Genomic DNA, 14,966 nt, shown 5'->3' with positions numbered 1-14,966 from the left:
GAAGACAATATTTCAGAAAAAAATGACAGTTGTTTGAAGAACAAACAAAACAAATAAGAAGATAACTCACTGGTATGAGAACATCAATGATGTGTCACAACAAGTTACATTTAAATGACTCAGCTTAAGCACATCTCGGATAAGCTGCACGCACAGAGCTAGGTCAGTCTTGCAGCTTTTCTCCAGACAAAGTAGTCACAGTCACAAACTAGTATTTATGGCATTTCCTCATTTGAAAATAACATGCAATTTAAAACATCTATCTAAGTTGCTTTAATATCCTGCATAGCAGTGGTATTACCTAAGATTTACATCACTGCAACTGCTTGTGAAACAAAACACCCCTCTGCAAAACAAGACAGCCAATAACAAAAAAAAACATCGACAAACTTGTGTGTACCTGGCTCTTCTGCAAGAGGAAGTTTTTCTTCCATGGGCTCCGGGGACTGCTCTACCTCTGCAGAAACATCTACTGACTCCGAGTCCTGCCAGGAGGCTCGGCTCATTGCCCAGGCCTTCCTCTTCATTGTGGCAACTTTCCAGGGATGTAAACTGTCGTCTGCTACAGAGTCTTCCATCGTGACTGCCGTTATCTAAACTTTACCGCTGACCAATGTTCACCTGTTAGGCAATGGGGAGGGAACAAGGCTGATACACCACACAGAAAACAGAAAAAAACAGAAAACTTTTTTTTTTTTAAGTGCACATTCCTGAAAAAAAAAACCCCCGCAAATACAAGATAATATGAAGGGTACCTCAAAAGCTTCATCTGGCATATGCCAGATATGGAGCTCTTGCACAGCAACACAGACAGATGCATGATACAGAACCCACATTGTAAATCTCACAGAAGGAGATCAGCAAGGAGGCATGATATGACAGAAAAAAAACAAGTAGAACAGGAAATGTCTGTTTAGTTAAAAGATTACAAGCTGGTGCAAAGTCATTTCCTGTTTTGGATCTACTCTTTTTTCATTTTTAAGGAATAGCAAGACATTTGGAAATGGGACGGATTTATCTTTCAAGTGTGGAATCTCTATTTTGTGGAGCTATTTATAGACATCCCTATTCAAAACAGATACATGTTGAAAAAGACATGGATATGAATATCCTTTTCTACAAAAAAAAAAAGAGTTCTGCTGGCTTAAACACCTTTATTGCAAGGTCTCTATGCTTTTAGGTTCCCAATGTGTTGTGTTTATTGCAGGTTACAACTGATCAGAACTATAGTCAAGACTGATTGTTCTTCAAGAACAATAAGTCAAAATTGTTGTATCCAGTGTTTCAAGAGGTGCAAAGCCAGACAATCTAAATATGGGGTTGGAATCCTTGTGGTTGTATAATTGTCTAAATGGTCATTTGGCATGATAATGGAATTTAGGGATATTTACTTAAACTTAAGCTCATGCATCTTTGAGCGTGTTTAAATCTACAAGGATACAGCCATAAGTGAATTTTCACACATTCTTTGATACTGCTTCTACTGGATGTTGTATTCACAAGCTTAATTAAGCTCAATGAACAGTCTTGCATAGCTGAAAGTCTTGTTGAGACTAGCAATGAGAATATCTGAAGAGCACTGCACTTCATCCACACTTCTCATTTTGACAGGTATTCTCAATACAGATGGAAAAATTCAGAGAACATTTATGAAAGTCCTGGTACAATACATACACAGACTATTTCATTGTCTGTTGCAGCAGATTCCATTAGCACACATTGTTGGACATTGCCTAAGCTCACTTAGCGATTTAACATTAGAACGCAGTTTTGTCACAAAAAATATATACATTTACAGTAGGTATAAAATTATTGAGGTGTAGTGATGAGATCATTAAAAAGTTACAATAATGCCATCATTCAATTACAAATCCTCCCATCAGATGTTCAAATTAACAGAGAACAGAGCTTTGGAAATCCCCATGGTAACGCATCTGTTTTTTCCTACAGAAATCCTATCTGCACTATACAGTACTTTGTGCTTACATGTACATTTCTTAGGATTCACTTTCATTTGCTGAGACTATTAATCCTGCATAAATGTTAAGTGAAATAGTAATCCCTTCAAGAGGAAAAAAAATACAAAGCATACATACATTTAAAGCTTTGCATCTATCACAATATATCATAGTATACAAATAACTACCACTATGACATTAAAGCAGTAGGTTCTATACCACAAGTCATAATAATAATAAACTTTATTTTATATAGCACCTTTAAAGGTGGCTTCTCAAAGCGCTTTACAGGATTACAACAACAATAAATAAGAAGAATACACAAGATAAAACACAATTACAATATATAGAGGAGACCGTGGATGGTGGAACTAGGAAAAGCAGAGGGGTGAAGAATGGAACCAGTTAACTAAAGGCTTTTCTGAAGAAGAGGGTTTTGAGTCTACAATAAGTCCATCATATTGTTACAAAACTAAAAGTTCTACAACATACAGAACACAGAAAAAAAATATTTCTATTTACGCTTCCATGTAGAGGAGGCCCATATCAATTATAAGGCATTTTTTAGATTTCCAATTAAGGGAAGTCAATGGAAGATTGTAAGCATATATTTTTCAGGCTTATAAGTATTCGGGCCAATAATAATAATAACTGTAAGAATTGCCCCTCTCCCCTCCCAGTTTTGAAACAGCTTGTGTTCTATTTTTTTATCATAATTAGACAGAGTAGCCATCACATTTGTGAGTAAACCTGAGTTCCTGGGGTAACACAATGGTAGTCAGTCCCTCAAAACAGGGTTCCTGCATAAATCTCAAAAGTTAACAAGACATTTGTCAATTCTTTGAAAATGTCAGCTTCCATTGTCTAAGGGAAGTAGTGCACTGATTGGCTTAAATTTGACAGTGTTAATCACACTAAAACCTGCATCAGAGTTGCACCATATATTGTATGCTGCAACAAGCTTTTTTTACACCCATGACAGGTAATAATCCACTTCACATTGTGTGCTCTGTACAATAACATTTTCAACCTCAAAAAGTGCTTCGACTCCAAACCTGGCAGATATTGAATAGACAATGGGATTACAATATGACAGAACAGGATTCCGGAGAACACCAGAATTGACACCCGACAACTGTTTTTTCCATTATCAATGTGTCTCCTGTACCACAAATTGTTCCTATGTAAACACCATTAGCTTCAAACTTAGTTGATATAATTTTTGTGAAATAAAATCTATAAAAGCAATTAATTCATCTATGCTAGACTTGCAATTTATGTTACAGCAATGCAATTTATGTCCATACTAGATCAGCAACTGTTTGGCACTATGTCATCCGTAATGCAAGGCAGTCTTACACAAACATTGTTGGCCAATTAACTCCCAACTAAGCTAGCTGGGATTTCGTAACAGCATACAGTTTTCCAAAGTAAGTTATTTTAATATTCATTCTTGTATGAATTGCTGGATTATCTTCTTGGAAATGAGAAAGCATTTTCTGACATCCGTTTATTATTAGCTTTCCTAAGAAGACTGTACATTATCCCATACTTTTCCTAAATATTGTGCAAATACGGATCTTCCTCCAAATAAAGAATAATGCATTATAGATGTATTATTCAAATATGAATTTTTCTATGCATATTTAATGATTTCCAAGGAGTAACAGGGTAAGAGAAGTATTATATTTGAAAATGTTTAAGAACACAAAACTCATTTTCAACAAGTATTACTCTTTAGCAATGATGTGGCATGATATTAATCGTCAAAAGTAAATAATTGTTCCACTACAGAATTCATATGATACAATGTTTGACCTGAAGGAAGAATGAACATGGATAAATAATAACAGTAGCTACTTCCTGAAACAATTCTGCACACATTTTGCAACCTAGTTTCAGACACTGAGGCACCTGGGGTTTTAAGAGACCAATACCTTTCTTAAACTGCCACAGCCTGAAGAGCAAGTACTGCTTTTCCATGTCTGCTCCAGACAGAATCTTTATTGAAAGCAAAAAAGCACAATTCTGGCAGTGGTCGATGTTGCGTTCATCTGTGTTAAATCACATCATCATCCGGCAGAAACTGTAACCTGCTTACGAGAGCACCAAAATGTAATTCTGACAACTATTTTGCGACATACAGTAAAGGTGTCAAAACCTTTCACATCTTGGAATAATGAGTTATTTGAATCCTTTATTTCCATAATAATCATGAAAAAAATCACAATTTTACAGACTGTCAAGTGTAATTTCTGCAATTTTTTGTTTTCCCGATACAGAAATGCAAAGTGCTGGTTGCACAGACATACTTCATATACCTCCTGAAGTACTTTGCATTGGTGCCCATGAGGCAGAAAGAGCAGACCACAGTACAGTATGTGAGACTTTCGATATTACAACAAATACCCCTAAACCCATCACACAGCTGACAGTTTGAGAAGGAACAGCCATGGCTGTTCTTATTGCATTCTGCAAACCAGAAAATATCTGAATGAACATAAACGTCTTGAGCACACACCCAAACATCATAAAACAGGTTCACTCGAGCACTAATATGTACTAGTACGACTGTTATTAACAGGAATAGAAAATGTTTGCAAGAGATTTGGTCGCAAAAGTTATTTTGTTACGGGGAAGTTTCAGTCGCAGGCTTCTTCAATGAAACCAGTTATTTTAAAGACGCATCAGAATTATTAGTTCCCCATTATTCCAAAAGATTATCACAATAACAGTATTATATCAACACAATCTAAACACTGGATGGAATCTCAGGCTTTTGTCCTGCAATTTACAATTTCAGACAAATTGGAAGAGGGCATCGTCATCTACAATGTTTAATTGTCAGGTAAACACACAGCACGTACAGTATCTACTTAGAGATATTCTGACCAATGATTAGTTGAAATTGGAAATTCAATTTTCAGAAACGTTCACACCAGATTAACAAAAGTACAGATCTTGGCATTATGTCTGTTTTTAAGGAATTAGACTGAACTAATGCTAAGCCCATGTGAACTAAGAAACAAAGCTAAACAATCTGTTTCAACTTGGCAGCATACCCATTTAAGTACAGACAATATATACAGAAGTGCACATGTTCATTTCCATTTTAGACATTGGACTTGTTGCAGCTACTATAAACACCAATGTCAGAGGTGCATATTATACTTTAAAAGGGTACAGCATTGAAGAGGAACAGCATGAAACTAAAAATTGTAATTGATGAGAGCATTGCTTTCATCTGGATAATTTAAGCAAGACACTTTGTCACCCTCTCCTCTTCCCTTTCTCACTTAGTAGAACAGAAACAATCTACAGTGTATATAACACTGGTCTAAATGCTTAGGTTACCACTTACCAAAGTTTTCAAAATAAGAAATAAGCAAGTAAGCAATTTACACTTTTGTGTCCTCAATTAGAAGGCAAACTTTTATTGAGTCACTTCTGCTGTGCAATTAATTCAGAGGGATACAGGGCACAGACATACTGTACATCATCCGAGTGCTCCACCATTCTGGCTATTTCATTCAGCACTCTTCAGTTTAAGAATCTAGTAATAAAACATATTGTATAAATTTCTGCTTTCATTCCCAATGTTCTGTTCTGTTCTGTTCAAAATGCACCAACCAGGGACACACCCCAGATGGGAGGCCAGTCTATCACATAGATACACACACTCACACAAGGGCCAATTAACCTACCAGTAAATCTGTGGACTATGGGGGGAACCCAAACACCTGGAAACCCATGTTTGCATGTTCTGTCTATGTTTACTCCATACATAAAGCATCCCAGGACCCCAAAGCTGCAAGGCAGCAATGATAATCACTGCATCACTGTATGGAAGCCCGTTTCTGCCAGGGACTAAAAAAAAAAAAAAACACTTCATATCTCAGAATTGTGACTTTTTATCTCGCATTTGCGACTTCGAAATAGCCCACAATTTATTGTCTTTCCTTTTGTCATTGTAACAGTTTCGGGTTCTAGGGCCACTCCCACCCTAGTTTGTGCCTCACTGCATTAGCTCGAGCCCAGGTCTTGCCAGCTGAGCTAAAGAAGACCCCTCTGGCCAACATCCCTGTTAGTGCCGTCACCACACTGCAACCAGATCGTACAACCTGTATGGCGGCCGTTCCGTTACACTATATTCATGAATCGTACAGGATCATAGGATCTGTAGGCCTGAAGACTTGTGCTGTACAGTGCCCTGATAAAAAAATCAAATTACACTAATTTTTAGGGAATCCCATTTCCGCCAGGGAGGCTTCCATCGTACCCAGATGGAATAGTGGATGGTGGGCTTTTTTAAAACGTTTCTATTTAAACTTATACTTTTTACATATTTCCATTGTATGTCTTGCCTTTTGATTCTTTAAATTTCTAATAGAATTTAAGTAAAAAATGAATTGTACTTTAAAAGCATTAATAGAGGAAGCAGTATTAGACCATTTACTTTTGTGGATGAAGTATTTTGCCAAAATAATTAACAGATTAATAAGAACATATTCTTTACCTAAATCAGATCTAAATATAAAAATAAATTTAAAGATTTTGATATTTTATCACATTTACTTTTAAATGTTTAACAATAACATTTTGCAAATCTATCCAAAACAATTTTGGTACAATTCCTTTTTTACTTGAAAAAGAAGGTCTTCTTTAGCTCCGCTGGCAAGACCTGGGTTCGAGCCAATGCAGTGAGGCACAAACTAGGGTGGGAGCGGCCCGGAACCTGAATCCGTTACAATAACAAAAGGACAGACAATAAAATGTGGGCTATTTTGAAGTCGCAAATGTGAGATAAAAAGTCACAATTGCGAGTTTTTAAGCCTTACCATAGCGTGGGTTTTTTTTTTACTCCCTGGCGGAAACGTGCTTTGTGTGTGGCACAGTGATATGGAAGTCCAATACATTAAATAAATTATGAAAAATGAAATCTTACAGTAAAACACAACCAAGACCTTGTCAAGAACATAAGCTTAATGTACAGCAACTGCAGCAGGTTCTATCCTTTAAGATTAATATAAAGCAGCAGTGATAATTAAATACTTCTTCCTTCCAGAGATTAAAATAAGGCAGATATCCATTGCTTCAGGTGACACAAAGGCTTGCCAACACTTGTGCCTCAATTGTAAACGTCAAAGGAAACTCACAGTTGTGTTCTGAAACACTATTGCTGACACTTTTTTCTGTATGAGATAATTCTAACTCTCTCTTTCCACAAGGATTCATAAAAAAAAAACAAAGAGAGAAACGCACTAGCAACAGTGTCCAAGGAAAACAAACCTGGGTGTCAAAGCTACAGAAAGCAGTTTATAGTCATATACCTGTAATTCATTTCTCATTTCTCCACTCCTTCCTAATCCAATCCAACTTTGGCTACAGCACTATGATTCCTGTGATCTTTGTCCTGAGAACACAAGCTTCCAACACTTTATATAAAAGTTTATTTTAAACATATTTTACATTTCTTAAATAAATGGTCTAGATTTAAACAATAGTAGTGTGGGAAATAATAGCACCATGACTTAAAAAAATAAATATCAATGAATAGTATGCTAAGGAATCTCCAATGAAACATTAACCCCTAAATTTAGCTCCAGCATCCTTTTTGGCTTCCAGATGTTTTTAAAATTTGCCTATAAAGAAGCTGGCAGGAAGGCCTGGATATTAACCTAATGATCTGAAACAGACTATTTCTCAGAGAAGTGGGCGTCTTAATAAAATACTGAGATATAAGTAACAATAGCAGAAGGGATTCTTTAAAGTAAAATGCATCAATAATTTAAATTAGAAAATATATGATATGCTTTAATACAAAGGTCACTTAAGAAATTCACAAAAGCTTCAAAGTAAGACCAGAGCCTCAACTTAAAGAACTTATTGTAAGAGGTTTCGTTGGAGCTTTGTGCTACACATGCAATCAGTTTTTTTTTGTTGTTTAGAATGATTAGAGTCATAACAGAAAGCAGGTACTTTGTTGTATTTGAACTTCCAGTGACTTCTGTGCTAATTCAGTATACAATTCAGACTTGGGTGCACTGTTACAATAAGTCTGTGACGCAAGCGCTTTCATTGTAATATTGTTTGCTGAAACTATACCTGGAACCTGTCCAACAGTTCTAAAGTGGGAACACCTATACTTGGCATTGATTTCAACCCATGGGACTTACCAAGTGTGGGCTTAAACTGGGATCGTTCTGATCTTCAGCTGCATATGAGTAGCTACCTTGATATTATTGAACTGTTGGCATAACAACACACTGCTAGCAGGTGCAGAATGGAAATCACACAGTTAGCTTCACTAATTTGCATTTAATTTACATGGCCTTGAGCTACATCTATACCCCTCAAGTTATTCAAAAAGAAGAGAGGGGCTACATGGTGATCTTTGGCAGCATTCACATTGTAACTGATACTGCCAAAGGATTAAATTCAAAATAATTCCTCAAAAGAAATGGATTCCTAATCTCTTGCTGCATCACAATTTTTAAAGATATCTCTGTGCATTTTGCACTGGAACAAAACAGACAACTTGAGGACACACTCCTGGAACGTATTCTTGATTAGAGTATATAAATAGCATATTCCCATTTGTAAATTATTTTCTTAAATGTACCAATTTCGCTGATCTGGTTAAAAATATGTTAAATACTTAGCCTTTTTGCTTCTAATCCTTTATACTGTACTAAATTGCACTCTAAAGTCCATAAACTTGTGGAAAAAGGAAGGGATGGCATTTCATATTTACAGTACTTATTTCACATTGAGAAGTCCTTGAGTGTATTACTTAATTTTGGACTATTTTGGTTATTCATATTACTCCCCATTATGCTTTGATGCCAAAGCTCCTTTTAGCAGTCACCAGAAAACAAAAAGAAAACTTAGTCTTTCTTTACAGATTACAAGATTTAGTTTGCTCTGGCGTTTCCCTTCATGTAAATTACAGTTTGGTCCCTTTATTTCTTATCTGTATGGCAAGTAGTGGAAAAACACTAAAATTAGTACAAAGGTGTTTTCACACGCTTATTTTTCATAATTTAGCCCTTTTATCTGGTGGCCTTCCCTTTGCTTTTCTCCAGTGGTCTGACGTGAGAATTCACAGCTCAGTAGATCACATGAAAGACAAGTACATTTGCATGTTCCAGAACCTAAGTTACCAATACAATTTCATTTGTATCGACATGTTCATATGGCAAATGTATGCTTATGGTGCTCCCAGGAGCACAGAGTTTCCACCTCATCACTCGTGTAAAATACTGAATGTAAATGACAGAACAATTAACCTGGCCTCTTTCCTCTAAACCTATCTATTAGGATCCTCACCTAACAACTGGCAGTTAGTGCAAGTGACATGAAGAGTGTGCTGGGCAGGTTTGTTCTCCTTTTCAATGAATGATTCTGAATTTGCAACCATCATTTTCATGGCAATGAAGGAGAAAGTAATAGACATTAATTAGTTACACTTGATCAATCTGCATTGAAGCCCTCCTCTCAAACAGAGAATCTTCATCTCTCACCGACATACATTTGCCATGTGCAGTGGTTGAATCCGTTTCCCTACAGCAAAGGATTTGTCCTCCATTCAGCAAGATGGAGCACGTTTAGCAAGAATCACAGGGTACTGAGCAAGGAGCTTGAAAGATTGTCAGGTACAGTATCTATGGTGCTGTATGTAGTATGGCAACAGTCTTGGCTCACTTGTCTAAAAAATTCCTGTTGAAACTCGAGAAGGTGTGACAGCTCGAGTGTCAGCTGTCAAGTTTGGGATCACTGAATTTTGAGAGTGTTAGGGGGTTTGAGATAAGTGAGGTGTAGCTTTAGGTGCAGGGGTTAGGAGTATTAAATACTTAACATTAGGCTGAAGCAGTATTTTTAGGATGCTAGGAAAGAATTTGCAGTTTATGGTGTTGAATAGTGGGTTTGATGAGGCAGAGCAGCAACTAAAAGCAGGTTTGACTACATTAATACAGGTACACATTTTCTGTAGCAATTGGACAGTGGAAGAGACTCTGGAGGTTGCTGGTGAGGGTTTTGGGTGTGGGCAGGAGCAGGTTTCTAAAGAAAAATTGGATTATTTTAATAGTTGTGTAACTATGAACCTGGACTCGAACAGTGCACATTTTCTACAAATGATTTCTGGTTATTACTGGCCACACCTCATAGGAAAGTGTCTACCATGAATCTCTTTGGCATGATGGGCACTCTTTGAAGCTCTCACTTTGCTTTCCCATTTTGACATTTGGGATTCAGAAGAGCCAGGCACCTTCTTAAATATTATTTCCAGAAGTAGATATCAGTGCTTTATTTCTTCACAATGCTTCAAGACAATTGGTGGTTATGCAACAGATGTATCTAACAGATTTACTGGGACTACTTAATCTCCATGGTATGGTATCAAAATAAACCACTTACAGCTACAACAAATTGATAATGTTAATGAGGAAAATTACATGTTTTGTAGCATGAACACTGATGTTGTACTGAACAGACACAGGATAAGTAAATCATCAACAGTTTCCTAGATTGTAAGCTATCATGGTGTTTGCTTTGTGATATCTTGCCAGGTTACAAAAACATCACATGGTGATCAACAGTCTTGAATTAGTCCAGCCTCCAGAATACTAATGACACTGCTATTGTTTTGCATTTTATTTTCATGAGACTTCACATCCAACAGCTTAAGTCACCTCTCTTTATAAGATGTAATCAAGTTCTTAAGCAAAAAAAAGCGTCTCACCTTAGCCAGCAGGAAACACCTAAGCCAGAAGCTACTTTCCTATGCCTAACAAGTTAGATTACATCAGTGATTTTCACAGGAATCCTTCCCACGCCACGCACCACAGAAAACTGGAGATCTTAAATCGATAAACACAACACATGACTGATGATGATGGTGTACTGAGGAAAGCTTCAGCTTTCTTGGTCACTGGTACGCTTCAGCACATCTGCACAGATCTGATGGATTATATCTGAACAAGAAGGCATGGGGAAAAGGATCTAATTTAAAGTTCAAGAGGGTAGAATTAGAATATAATCTGCAGCACTGATGCACAGAGTATGGCAAAAATGTTAACCACAGGAATGAAATATCCAATGATTGGGTAATTAAATGGATATACCTAAGTGCAAACAGCATTATGAGGGGATCCAATTCAAGCGTTCAAAATCGTCAAAGGCACTGATCAAGTCTTCAGAGTCAGTGAAACACAAACTAAATGACAAATATAAACCAAGGGGAAGTGTGTTTAAAACTGAGAGCAGAGTGCATTTCTTTACATAAAAGGTTATGGGAATTCAGAACAAGCTTCCCTCATGTTGTCAAAGCTCATACCCTGGCTTCCATTAAGACACAGATGGATGAGATTCTTAGAGCTATAAGCTACTAATAACCAAATCAAGGAGATGGACTGAAAGGCTTCCTCTTATTGTCAATATTATGTGGAGAGCCTGCCATGTGTTTGGCAAAGTGACTTACAATGATGCCAACATGCTAAAGGCGTTCATCATGCTCCCAATCACCGTCTTGAAGATTAAGATAAGACGTTTTATATTGAAGTGGTGAGTGATGACCTCAATTATTTTTCACTGAAGTATACAATAGCCATCTTAATAGCTGGATGAAAAAGCAGAGGTCAATTTTGAAAGTTCCCATGTCCCATACGATCTCAAAACACAAACTTTGTGTATAGTTTACCAATCAAATTTAAACTCTGCAGAAGTCACAGACCATATCCTGAGCAAACAGTTCATCTGGAATTCACTTGACTGAACTAGAGCCCAACCAGTGAAATTCACTCCACCTCAGATACCTAACTGAAGAAAATGACTGCAGAACCTTTGCTCTTCACTTCAAAATCTCTGATGCTCGAACACGGTTTTTGAATCAAACTGTATCAGGGTTACCACAGCACAAGGAAAATCGTACATTCAGTTTGCACTGCTTAATTCAGGAAAATCACTTCTTTTCTCCTGCATTTTGTAGAGTAATGCAAACCTCTTCTCAGATGAAAATATTGCACAGGCGTGATGTGGATCTAGGGACACAAGATTGTCCACCTGTGTTAAAGAAGCTTTACACTGAATAACCAGTCTTTTAAGACAATTAAGGGTACCAATTCTTTTTAAACTAACATTGTAGACTGCTTTCAAAAGTAACATTACCGGGGCTGCAGTTGAGACATAAGCAATACGTCATTTTTAAATAAACTACATTTTTAGTAGTGGTTCTACTCTTAAGAGATTAGGGAATGTTTCCGCTACAATTTAAACAAAACCAAGCATGGATACTGGAGCAATAAATGTCTGTACAAAATGCTGTCTGAATCCTATGCATGAGAATAACTGGAGTCTCTGTAACCTTCTATTTTTGCAATCACATTATTTCAGATTTTCCCTCTTGCAGAAAGAGTTCATAATTATTTGTTCTGAACCCACTATCAAAAACACTGCAGATCAAAACCAGGACCTGGGAAATACTGGTGGTAAAAACAATGATCTAGCTATTAAGAAAAAAGCACACATGTAAACACATATTCATGGGGTTCTGACTAGGAGCAGGAGAAGAAGCAGTTATATTAGTAGTAGGTTAATAGTTTAACCTTAGTATACAGCTTACACAGGAAACTATCAGGTCAGAAAACAAATTTTCAGAAAAAAACAGCCCAATTACATACATTTTAAGAATATAACAACAACACATTGCATTCTTCTTATTGGAAAATATCAACATTTTGGCATAAACATGCCTTCATCATGATATGCACATTTGGCTAGACAGAAATATTATATAATCAAGCATTCCATGCAAGGGCAATTGCATTGCATTTTTTTAAAATCTGGGAATAAAGTAATTGATCTGGCACAAAACACATTTATTAATACATAAAACCTGCGTATTTTTTAACAAGTTTTATGTATATGCAATATGTTGTAGAACAGTCAAATTGCAATTCATCTAATTCATTTTAATGTTTTCAAAATATAATTCTTTAGAAAACGTTTTAGAAAATATAAAAATCTTTATCAATTCCACTTTTAAAGACATCTTGAAATCTAATTTTGTTTAATCCATAAGGTGCTTACAAGTTAGAAAGAAATATCCAGAATGAATCCCTCATTGAATGTAGCCTATACTGTTAATGTCATCAGCTTGCCTAGAAATGTGGACTTTTTCAAAACCCCCATATCTGAGACAGGAAATCACATGATCAACCTCAACAAAATGGGCGGCTGCTGGACTGGTTAAATTATGACACCTATTTGAACTAATGTTCAGATATTGTGTTTGAACTGACTGCTGCAGTACATGAGATAAGTCCTTTTATGCAAATATTTTTACCTTTAGAGGGCGTTTAAAAGTAGTGTTTCACAGTGCTGTTACCCTGTGCACAGACCCACGTGTAATTACCATCAAGTAGAGATTTCAAACAATGCTTAATCTGGTGAAGGCAGACAATCTGCTTTAACAAAATAATCCTTTAAATTCTGCCCCCATTACAAAACAATTCAGCCTGAAATACCGCTTGATTATCTGACTATAAATGTACCAATGTTTATCCAGTATCATATTAAGCCCTTCAGAGCATTTAGTAGATTTAGTACTGACGATTTCCTACTTAGGTTTTATTTGTAAAACGTCTCATGCAGTTTTTTTTAGACTGTTTTGATTTGCAAATTGAATAATCATGCCCGTGTATCCCTTTAGGCCAAATCTTTAATTTCCAAAGAATTACATTTCGAGTCATATTTATTTCTGCAAAGTTGTTTCACTGTCCGGGTATATAGTTAGCTGTTTTATGGTATAGGATGAAACCAGCACTTAATGAAGTGTTGCAATCAGATGGTTTCTTGCACAGGTCTGTATACAGCATATTCTTCTCTTTGAATATCCATAAATCCACTACATTGATTCTCTACAAATTATATTCCATAGTAAATTTCATTGACTTCAAAAAAGAATTTATAAAAAGGTCTTAAAAATTTCCATTAGTGAACACTGCCCTCCCCCCCAAATACCATCTGTAAAGGTCGTCAATGTACAGTATCATATTAGAAAGAAAAGTATTTATGTCCAAATCATGTATCAATTTCTCTTTCCAAAAACCCATTTAAAGACTGGCACAGTATGGTTCCATAGATTACATTTCCTGACTACCAACTCCTCTGCTTTATCAAAATCTAATAAAAGTTACAGTCCTTATTACTCTTCAGCTAACCAGAAGGTCATGGTAAAACCTAAAATTGGTGAGCTTTTCTATACACGTTAATGCAGGATGCCAAAGTAAACATCTAAAAGCTAAGACCGAATACAACTTAACTGAGCACAACCAACACTCTGATGGAAAGTGGTATAAAAACTGTACCAGCCATTTAAGGAAATCAGAAAGATATTATCCAGATGACACCACCATAACAACATAGAATGAACTCAATCGCTGTGGATGTGCACTGGTTTGAAGATACAGTCATACAAGGCAAATATCTAACTTGTGCTGCCTAAACACCAGTGTATTCAGCAGCTGGTTCTTTTCATCTCCCGGAGGACTAACCTCAGGCCAGAGAGGCATCCAAGATGTGACGATAAAAGGATCTGAGAGCATTCAGCTGTTGAATCACAAGGATGCAGACAAGGATACAGATTGCAACAGTACACGTCTCCTTGCCTTCTGGGTGGGTAGCTCTGTTTCAAACACAAACTGAAGCCAGATAAAACTTAGATTTCTTTGTTGGAGGGGAACGGCAGCTCTTTTCCGGCTGTGTACTTTTCAGTTTACTGTTGCAGTTTTCTGGCACAAACATTGCAGTCACGGTAGTTCATTACAAGATAATTCATAATAGAGGCAGAAAGCATATTTTTACTAGGTTAAGAACACCACACAAGGACAAATGGAATGTCAGAAGCATACTGAAGGGTAAGGTACACAGGAATTTGTGCATGGGGAGGTATAAAAATATGTTCCTGTATTCACACAAATTAAAATGGCCTTTCCTTTTTGAACCTTA

General features: G+C 36.5%; 1 protein-coding gene across 4 annotated transcripts in view; it reads right to left on the bottom strand.

Annotated features, from left to right (window-relative positions):
- Positions 1-14,966, bottom strand: part of itprid2 (ITPR interacting domain containing 2) — a 53,743-nt gene that overhangs the window by 31,523 nt on the left and 7,254 nt on the right. The window contains exons 1-2 of one of the 4 annotated variants that reach the window (XM_088605164.1): positions 756-892; positions 401-621 (exon numbers count right to left, since the gene is read on the bottom strand). The exons of 1 other annotated variant lie outside the window; for it this stretch is intronic. In XM_088605164.1, coding sequence (XP_088461290.1) covers positions 401-578 — 178 coding nt within the window. In that variant the 5' untranslated portion in view covers positions 579-621; positions 756-892. Of the gene's footprint in view, positions 1-70; positions 345-400; positions 622-755; positions 893-14,966 lie in introns of those variants that run through there. 2 more of the 4 variants (XM_088605163.1, XM_088605165.1) reach the window with 2 other exon arrangements.

Source organism: Lepisosteus platostomus, chromosome 14 (genome assembly GCF_059453375.1).
Source record: "Lepisosteus platostomus isolate fLepPlt1 chromosome 14, fLepPlt1.hap1, whole genome shotgun sequence".
Classification (NCBI taxonomy): Eukaryota; Metazoa; Chordata; class Actinopteri; order Semionotiformes; family Lepisosteidae; genus Lepisosteus; species Lepisosteus platostomus.
This window is presented reverse-complemented; position numbering and strand designations above follow the sequence as displayed.